General features: G+C 41.0%; 1 protein-coding gene across 3 annotated transcripts in view; it reads left to right on the top strand.

Annotated features, from left to right (window-relative positions):
* The first annotated feature begins 663 nt into the window (after positions 1–663).
* Positions 664–10,328, top strand: part of API5 (apoptosis inhibitor 5) — a 29,072-nt gene continuing 19,407 nt past the window's right edge. For all 3 annotated transcript variants that reach the window (XM_045290956.1, XM_004708307.2, XM_004708306.2), the window contains exons 1-5: positions 664–814; positions 6,517–6,678; positions 7,726–7,819; positions 8,867–8,932; positions 9,493–9,644. In XM_045290956.1, coding sequence (XP_045146891.1) covers positions 746–814; positions 6,517–6,678; positions 7,726–7,819; positions 8,867–8,932; positions 9,493–9,644 — 543 coding nt within the window. In that variant the 5' untranslated portion in view covers positions 664–745. The remainder of the gene's footprint in view (positions 815–6,516; positions 6,679–7,725; positions 7,820–8,866; positions 8,933–9,492; positions 9,645–10,328) is intronic.

The following is a 10,328-nucleotide window of genomic DNA, read 5'->3' as shown; positions in this document are numbered from 1 at the left end:
TCTACATATAACCTCCTCCCTGGGGGATGGACAACAGAAAAGTGGGTGAAGGGAGATGTCGGACAGTGTAAGATATGACAAAATAATAATAATTTATAAATTATCAAGTGTTCATGAGGGAGGGGCGTTGGGGAGGGAGGGGGAAAATGAGGACCTGATACCAAGGCTTAAGAGGAGAGCAAATGTTTTGAGAATGATGAGGGCAACGAATGTACAATGTGCTTGACACAATGGATGGATGGATGGATTGTGATGAGTTGTATGAGTCCCCAATAAAATGATTAAAAAAAACCCTCTCTGTCATCAAGTTGATGCAGACCCCTAACGACCCTTTAGGACATGCCCGAATTGCCTGAGACTTTAACTCTTTACAGGAGTCGAAACCCCACCTTTCGCCTGAGCGGCTGGTAGTTTTGAACTGCTGACCTTGAAGTTAATAGATCAATGCCTAACCATGATCCCACCAGACACGTAGGAGCTAATTTAATCCCCTTTGCCGCACTTTGAGCCTCCGAACTCCAGGGGGCGCTAAAAAGATACTCTGCACAGCGGCAGCCAATGGAGGCCCGCTCTTGGCGCCTACGTCTTTACGTAGACGTTGGGGAGGAGCCGTGCCGTGCGCGGTGACTGGAGGCGGCACCAGCGTCTGCCGGAGCCTTAATAGTGCGGGTCGCGAGCTTGGAGAACTTGGTGGTGCTGGCGACGACGACGGCCGCAGGGTTGGGTCCTGGTCTGGGCGCTCACCATGCCGAGCGTGGAGGAGCTTTACCGCAACTATGGCATCTTGGCTGACGCCACGGAGCAAGTGGGTCAGGTAAGTCCCCGAGCGGCCTGCAGGGCCTGGCGATTCGCGGCCTCGCCCGCGCTCCCCGCCGCCGGGCCCGGCTCCGCCTCGCTCTCCCGCGGGCCCTCGGCCGAGGTCTCGGAAGGCTGTCTGGTCGGCCTGGACCCGGGGGCGCGAGAGAGCATTGTGGTTGCCCCGGAGCGAGCGTGGCCCCGCGGGTCCCAGGCTTGGCTTCTCTGCCTCCCCCGGGACCAGCCTCCTCTCTCAGCGGCCCCGCCACTTCTGGTCCCGCTCTTTCTCCTCCGGAGCCGTGGCCTCTCGGTTTCACTTGTTTTTCTCCCTCTTCCCGATGGTGCGCAGTCCCACGGAAGGTAGAGGGCTCTCCCCAGACGTCTCAGGTCCCTTTGTCGAGGCAAAAACTCGCTGTTCGTGTGTTGGAGAGGGTGCTTAGTGGATGGAAGTTTATGACAAACCCAAAGGGGCAACGTGGATTGTCCCACGACTTCATTTATTCAGTGCCCCATCGGTGCAGGTACAACCTAGAAAGATCTGTGCTCGCCCGAAATGTACCTTCGGCGCCGGGGATAGTGATCGGGATAACGGTTTTAGTTTTTCATCGATGTGTTCGCTTGAGTGTATTTCCAGTGAGAAGTATTTGAAGAATGAAAAATTGGAACGTAGGAGAGGCTGCGTTTATCCCAGACAAGAGTTTGAGTACCGGTGTTGAATTATCTCTCAAACCTATGCTGCTGGAGATGATCTTGTCCTGGTAGTACGTTGACTGTGATGGGTTGATGGTTCGTTGAACACGATATGTTTCCTTGGGTGAAAAACCAGGCTCTTCTTGAGCTAAACCTAATCCTTGGTTAAGAAATCCCATGCTTTATCTTCTCAGTGCTTAGAACTTTGTGGAGTTTCCTGGAGTCAAATTCGTGGCACTTGGTGATTTGACAAAGGTCGTGGTAAGATACCTCCCATCCCTTTTTCTGGGCTTGTAATTTACTTAAGAGCCTTTCTGAGCTGACCTGCCCCTCCCCCCTACCCGCCTTTATAGAAAACTCTTTTTGGTTTAATCCCTAATTGCCAATAGTGCCCGTTTCAAGCATCGGATGTTTTTTCTTCTCTACTGAGTACAGTAACCTGGAGGCATTGCTTCCAGGACAACCCTTGCCTACTCCAATGGGGACTTGTTTTGTAGCATGGAATGGTTTGCACGTTAAAATCTTGTATAGATCACACGCGACACCAAATCCAGTGTGCAAGGGATGTCAGTAGCACTTTGTGTCCCCCTTGTAGCCTCTGAAGATTGCTCTTTTGACCATTTAGTTGTGTTTTTTTTTTTTGCAAACCTCCCCCTCCCCCAAGTATTTTTGAGCCACCTTTGATGAATTCTTGGATGACAGCTTTTGGTAGCTGTATATGCCATGTGTTAGGCAGGGCTTTGTACTAGTTCGTTTTGGTTCGACCCCCCACTGGTGAGAATTTCTATTTCTACCCTGGATATGCTGGAAGCAGAATCTACAATTAATTAAGCTTACAGATTCCAGGTAACAGATGACATCATAATCACTTGGGAAGCTTTTCAAAATGTAGGTTCTAGTTAAGTGTATCTGGTATGGAAGTGTACGTTCTCAGCAGGGGATCAAATCTGAATGAACCTGTTTGAGGCCCTGATGCTAACTAACATCAACTGTGAAGGAGAAATTCCCTACCCCTTAATGAAAGATGGGGAAACTATGGGCAGTCAGAGTTTGCTTTTGTTTTGTTCCTCGGAAGAATGAGTAGTTCTTCACAGGCATTATTTTATAATTTGCAATTAAGGATGATTGTAGCTAGCAGTCCTACCTACATGTGATTTTGTTGCACATCAGCAGAGTGGGTTGGGTAAGGAGCTAGGCCAGTGGTTGTCAATCGACTTTTGATGGTGTATTCCTGTGGTTATAAAGAACTGGCATACATTGAATGTGAGGAGTTGGTAGTAAGTAGTTAGATGTTTATGTCTTTTCTTGGGGGAAAAAACCCCAGAATCTCTTGAGGTAAACATAATTGAGAAATCCTATGCTGTACCTTTTGTGATTAAAAGAAATATCATACCCAAGGATGTATTTCAGGACACTTCTAGAGAAACTTTTCCCCCCTGTGGCCTCTGCAGCTGCTGCTGTTTCTTTCTTTCTTTATTTTTTAAGGAGAAAAATGTAATAATAGGCCCAACAAAACATGCCACTATGGAAGCATTTAAAAACTACACATCGTGCTGTCCCGTACACACACACAGCCATTCTGCTGGACTAGGAAAAAGAAGGTTGACCGCTACCTACTTACGGGTGTTAGGGCAACTAGAAGCCAAACTAGAATTTATGTCAGTCTTGGAAACCCACAGGGGCAGTTCAACCCTGTCTTATGGGGTTGCTTTGAGTCAGCATGGACTTGATGGCATTAAGTTTGTTTATTTTGGTGAATAATTGGGAGTTCCTTGTGTTGCCTTTTGTTATCTTAAATTGTTAAAACCCATATTAAAGAATTTAGCATGATTCTGAGTAGAATGCGGGCAATCCGTGCCTCCATGACACTAATTGAAGCTGCCAAGGACTTTTTAAGACAGATTGCTCCACTGATCATAATTTTAGTGAGTTGTTCAGGCACTGAATTCTTAGAGAACTGAAGCTGGACTGAGTAAACTAGAATACCTCTACATTCTGCTCTGTTATGTAATACTTGCTTTTAGAGAAAATAACGTAAAGTGCACCCCCCAAAATAGTGTTTTTTGAAACATCCTTTTCTATAATTGTCTTTCTTTTTTAGAGACTACGTTCTAGACTCAAACATGGGGTTTACTTCATCAACTATACATATTTGTTGTATTTTGACTATCAATTTTTTGCTCTTAAAAGATATCTATTGAATATGGATCAAATTGTAGCTGACCTTTCACATCTTATCCTCGAGAGAATGGCAGTTATCAAAAAGGGGGCCACGGGTGGTAAACAACATTAGGGGTCAGTGAGGCTGTAAAGATCTGAAACCCCATTGTTAGTGGGGGATGTAAAGTGGTCCAGCCATTGTGGAAAACAGTTTGGGAGTTCCTAAAAAATTTAATAGTAGGACTACCGTATGTCCCAGTTGTTCCTGCACTTGGGTGTATGCCCAAGAGATTTGAAAACAGCCACGTGAGCAGACATGTACACCAATATTTGCTGCAAAGCTTTTCCCAGTAGCCAAAAGATGAAACATCCAAAATGTCCCAGAACTGGTGACTGCACAAATAATATGATCCACACACTGTGGTATATTACTCAGCCAAAAAGAAAAACACTGACACATGTCACAGATGGATAGACTGTCAAAACATTTTGCTGAGTAAAATTAGCTACACAGGGACCTATACTGTATACTCGTTTTTATGTGAAATAAGCACATCTAGAGGAGCCCTGTGCATAGTGGGTTACATATTGGGCTGCTAACCTTGAGGTCAGCAGTGCAAAACCACCAGCTGCTGAGAAAGAGAAAAATGAGGCTCTCAACTCCCATAAACAGTTCTGCCGTGTCCTGTATGATAGCTATAGGTTGAAATGGACTCGATGCCAGTGAGTGTAGAGTACTGAAAACCAAAAATTATTAATGGTCCCCAGGAGTTGGAGGGAAAAAGGAAGAGGAGAGTTTTTGCTTAGTGGGAAGTGAGATTGTGTTGGATACTTGCCAAATAATTAAATATAGAAATTGCTGGATTTGTGTGTTTTATTGGGTATATTTTCACCACATTAAAAAAAAAAATGTAGCTGTCTTTACATGAAAGTCTCTTAGGGATTTCTTTAGAGCAGGGGTCCTCAAACTTTTTAAACAGGGGGCCAGTGCACTGTCCCTCAGACCCATTGGAGGGCTGGACTATAGTTTAAGAAAAAACTATGAACAGATTCCTATGCACACTGTACATATCTTATTTTGAAGTAAAAAACAAAACGGGGCAAAAATACCCGGCGGCCTGGATAAATATCCTCGGTGGGCCGCAGTTTGAGGACCCCTGATTTAGAGAGCAGCTTTTTAAATCAGATATCAAAAACAAACTATTAGAAACACCTTAAAAATATCTATAATAAAGCTTCTTGCCAGGATCAGAAACATTTGTCTACCATGTACAGTTGTGTTTGGAAAAGGAAAAATCAGCAGTACACTTTAGTGTTTGGAATGTTTACTGTCCCACCTGTCATTGAATCTGTCAATGACAGTCCCACCTGTCATTGAATCGTTGCGATCACTAAAAAGACCACTGCTTTTCCAAGATCCAGTTTGTAAAATGTCTTGTTGCCTCAGCTGTGGTTAGAAGACAAATTAGCAAAGCATTTTATGATTGTGGTTAATGTTTAATGAGCCATTGTCCTGAGAAGTGCTAAGAAATACTCTTTCGTCCAAAGACCAGGCAAGGACAGGTATCATTCTATTTCATATATTTAATAAAACTCAGGCTTACTTATAGTGGAAAGTAAAAACTTGGATTTTTAGCCTGAATATGTTGTAGTGTCGTTGCTTCGGATGCCTGTGTGGAATCTGTATTTAGGACTTAAATTACACCTTTCTTCAGGCCTACTTCTGGCAAATATTTTTCCTCTTCTCTTCTTTAAATTTGGATTTATTTATAATACAGAAGGTGCCCAGCTGACGTAGTGGGCGTAGTTGGCCTGCTGACCTCAAACTCAACAAGTCAAACCCTGGAGCAGCCTTATGAAGCAGGTCTTCAGAGTTGACTAGATGGCAGTAGCTTTGGTTTAAAGGGTTCCTCTTACTGAGTGATAATTGGTACAGATCTTTTCTTTGAACCCACCCGAACTGTGCTCTAGTCCTGAACCTGCTCTTTAACTGAGTGGCCCTAGACAAACTCCTTGACTTCTCTGAGCTTTAGCTTTCTCATCTGAGAAATAAATGTGCTAATACTGATGTGCAGGATAGTTGTGAAGTCTCTGGTAGACTTTCAATAAATGTTGCTAATTATTCCTTTATATTTAGTTTCCAAGCAGATTCTTTATTTACTTTTAGGCAATGTGAGCAATTTCTTCAAAAAGCTTTATAAGTAGAGCTTTGTATTTGACTTGAAGGATGTTGAATTTGTACTATCCTGTAAAAAGTAAAAGTCAAAGGCTGCTAAAATCCAGAGCTTTGGTTTTAGGTAGGCTGTCCAGAAACAGTGAGGCAAAAACCAGGCATGTAAAATGGTAGAGATAACAACCATGATGTTTTTTCACTTTTGCCACCATAAAGTATATCTTTTTGAAATAATGGCCCCTGCAGTCTGATTTTGTGTCTGTATTTGTGTCTGAGGGGACAGTGCACTGGCCCCCTGTTTAAAAAGTTTGAGGACCCCTGCTCTAAAGAAATCCCTAGGAGACTTTCATGTAAAGAAGCTACCCTTATTTACAGAAATGTCTTAATGTTTGGTGTATCATAAGGTTGTCATTTAATCTGCTGACAGACAAAAGGCCAGTAATCACTAGAATGAACCATACTGGCACATTAACAAACGTGTTCATGTCAGCTTAGTCATCCTCCCCTTCCAGGCTCACTGTTTGGAGAGGGATTAGAGGGTGGGAGAAGGTGTGGTAAGATGTACAGTGTTAAGTAATAAAATTCTTTAAGTTAAGACAAGTATTTAAGCCTCTGTAAATATCTTAATACTTTAATATCGATTCAAGCAAGATATCCACCAAAGCTGGGGTGACGTTCTTCCGCTTCCTTTCTTTTAGCATAAAGATTCCTATCAAGTCATACTGGATGGTGTGAAAGGTGGCACCAAGGAAAAGAGATTAGCTGCTCAGTTTATTCCAAAATTCTTTAAGCATTTTCCAGAATTGGCTGATTCTGCTATCAATGCTCAGTTAGACCTCTGTGAGGATGAAGACGTGTCGGTAAGTTTATGATTGAAGCTTGTCAGCAAGCTTTTAGATGTTTCTCTTAAAATTCCCAACATCTTTTCCATCTAGCGAATGTAGAGTGCTGATAACAGCACTGAGTAAAATACCACTGTACGGGCTGGCAAAACAGCAGATCCAGCCTCGTAATGTACATTTGAGAAAATGGATAAGCTCTTGCCCCTTTTCAACAGAGAAAACACATAATTTTGTTTGTTATTCACTGTTTAAAAGAGGTTGTGACTCACAATTCTAGACTCATACACTTTGTACATTGACATTAGACCTAACAGTTTTTAGTCAGTTTTTGCTTGCTTGGATATTTAATTAATGTTGCAGCATAAAATATAACTACTACACCTAAATATTTTACATGAAAGTAAAAATAGTCATCTATGTATTGATTGTTATTGCTAAAATGAGAAATCATTTTCTTAGACTATTTTCATTGTAACAGAATTAACTCTTAGCTTATCTGTTAATATGAGTTTCTTTAAGTATTTTCAACTATTATTAGCTGCTTGTTTTTTGAAGAGAAAATCATGAGTCACCAACATGTTAACAAAATTTGTTGGAATATAAACCCTTTATGTAAAACTAAATAAACCAAGATTAGTATTGGGGATTGTTGCATACAAAATACTCAGAAATGTTATATTAACTAGTTAATATGAAAAATTAGAAAATTAAAAATAAACAGTCTAGGCCTTGATAGCCATTTGTAGGAGTTATATGTGATATGCCCAAAGGCAGTAAATCTCAGCAATTGTCTTTGCCATTGTTTATAATCTTTACTAACACTTTACTGCACTCCTGTATTATATTTAGCTTCCCCTTCCAACACATCTTATTTAAGTTATTCTGTGAAACGTGAACATTAAGTTAGGACAAATTATGTTAGAAATTTCATGTTTTTGCGGTTCAAAATCAGGTAAGCCCTTAGGTGTGGTTTATAGTTTTTGTTTTCTTGGAAAGTTACGTTTCTAAAGTTGTATTTTAAAATGAAGTAAGATTTGTTTAATTTTTGCTTGAAATCATGCCCAGATACGACGTCAGGCAATTAAAGAGCTGCCTCAGTTTGCCACTGGAGAAAACCTTCCCCGCGTGGCAGACATACTAACTCAGCTTTTGCAAACAGGTAAGGGTTATTATTATTACAGTATACTTTTATTAAAATGTGCTTTCGCTCTCTTGCGTGGTCTCTCTTTTCTCTCTCTCTCTCTGAAATATTAACTCCGTAGTTTAAGTTTGTTTTGTTTAGGGCTAGCGAGGAGCCTAATAGAGACAAAATAATCATTGTGTTCCATAGTTGGAAGTCTGAACTGACATCTTGGTGGTGTAATTCCCAATATTGTATTCTTAAGGGTTTTAATTCTATGCATAAAGGTTTTATGGTTTCCTCCCTCCCCCAATTGCCCGTCATTCTTAATCATGCCCTCTTAAAATAGAGGGTGCCCTGATGTACTGTATCAGGCTCTCTACCCTTACAAGGAAGCTGTCTTTTCTTGGTGCTTTTCAGAATTGCTTGGTTTATATCTCTTTGCAATATAACCTTTAAGAAACTGCTGAGTCTTTGAAAATGAGGCAGATAATAACTCTTTTATTAAATCATTTTATTGCGGGCTCATACAGCTCGTATCACAATCCATACGTACATCCATGTGTCAAGCGCATTTGTATATATGTTGCCAGCATCATTTTCAGAACATTCTTTCTATTTGAGTCCTTAGTATCAGCTTCTCATTTTCCCCCTCCATCCCAATCCTCCCTCCCTCATGAACCCTTGATAATTTATAAATTTTTTCATGTTTTGCACTGACTGATGTCTCCTTTCACCCACTTTTCTGTTGTCTTATCTCCCAGGGAAGGGGTATATGTAGATCATTGTGATTGGTTCCCCTTTCTCCCCCCACCTTGACCTTACCCTCCTGGTATCTCTACTCTCAATATTGGTCCTGAGGGGTTTATCTGTCCTGGATTCCCTGTGTTTCCAGCTCTTATCTGTACCAGTGTACATCCTCTGGTCTAGCCATATTTGTAAGGTAGAATTGGAATCATGATAGTGGTGGGGAGGAAGCATTAAAGAAGTAGAGGAAAATTGTATGTTTATTCAGTGCTATGCTGCACCCTGACTGACTTGTTTTCTAATTTATTTTATACATGTGGCATTTTTTTCCTTCTCCAGATGACTCAGCGGAATTTAACTTGGTTAACAATGCCCTGTTAAGTATATTTAAGATGGATGCAAAAGGTAAGACCAAGTCTTATTCTTGTGTTTGGTATCTTAAGGAAATAGGAGTTTAGCATTATTAATTAAGGATAAAAATCATGGTAAAAACTAGATTTTTGATGGTTGTTTTTTTTTTTCAGAGTTAAGGCTGGGGTTCAACCAGAGATCTACTTCATATAAATTCTAGAGGTTGTGAAAAAAATCTGCTTAGCTCCCCAGATATGACTTGAAAAAACAGCAAAAGTAATTGCAAGAACAGATTATGCTGAGAAAACTCTAGGAAAATTATCTTTTCTGTCTTAAATTCTTCCAAAATACCCACTTTTAATTTATCAATAATGGTTAAAAAAGGGAAAGATGTGCTCACTCCCATGGCCACAGCATGCAATCACTCTTATTATGATTGGGGCTGAGTATGTTTCAAATTTGTTTTTACTAGTCTTGGTGGTATTCACGTTTATCACCTCATTTGAGGAGAAGTGCTGTTAATTGAGTTAAATTTAAATACTTCGTTGCACTCCGATCAGATCATTGAGTTACTCAGCATATTGGCTTGCAACACTTAATGCTTTTGTGTGCAGGGACGTTAGGAGGATTGTTCAGCCAAATACTTCAAGGAGAAGACATTGTTAGAGAACGAGCGATCAAATTCCTATCTACAAAACTTAAAACTTTGCCAGAAGAAGTATTAACAAAAGAAGTGGAGGAGCTTATACTAACTGAATCCAAAAAGGTAAGCTTCAGTCACCATTTAGAGTTTCTCTAAAGCCAAAAGATGTATTTGAAACCTGCCTTATATGTCAATGCATTATGTATGTGCCTTATGTGTAAAATTCTAATATCCTCATAGAACCAATGTTGAGCTCACGCATTTCTTAAACTTAACACTGAAGCCACTTGCAATGCAGACTCAATGTGTCAATTTAAAAGACTATAATCACATTTAAATCCTTTGCAGTGTCTATTATTCTGGGTTCTATAGAGAATCAAAACCAAGACACTTAGAAATGTAGAGAAGTTTATATTGACAAAGGAATTCATAACAGGAAATCAGCCCACTTAGCTGCAGAGAAAGAGAGCCCAGTCCAACTCACTTTCCTGGGTGAGATAATATTGTTCTGATGGTCCTTCCATCTCACAAATACTGGACCCACGAGCCAAAGAAGCAGAGGTGGAAGGGTGAGGTGTGATGAAGCACAGCAGGGCCTGGTGTGCAGAGTGATGATGTGAAGTGGCCAGAAGGGAAGAAAAGGGGACGACCTGCCCTCCAACAGGGTCTAATATCTGGACCACGTCCCCAAGGAGACACCCCAGGTTGTGTCCTGATGGGTAGGCTAGACTCCACTCATCGCTTCTTAGAAATGCCATATTGGCACAAAAGTCAACCAATTAGACATGGTCTTTACCTTAAAATGTA

This window comes from Echinops telfairi, unplaced genomic scaffold (assembly GCF_000313985.2).
Source record: "Echinops telfairi isolate 266 unplaced genomic scaffold, ASM31398v2 ScPeMD7_60;HRSCAF=208, whole genome shotgun sequence".
Lineage (NCBI taxonomy): Eukaryota > Metazoa > Chordata > Mammalia > Afrosoricida > Tenrecidae > Echinops > Echinops telfairi.
The sequence above is the reverse complement of the archived record's forward strand: the minus strand, read 5'-3'. Positions and strand labels throughout refer to the sequence as shown.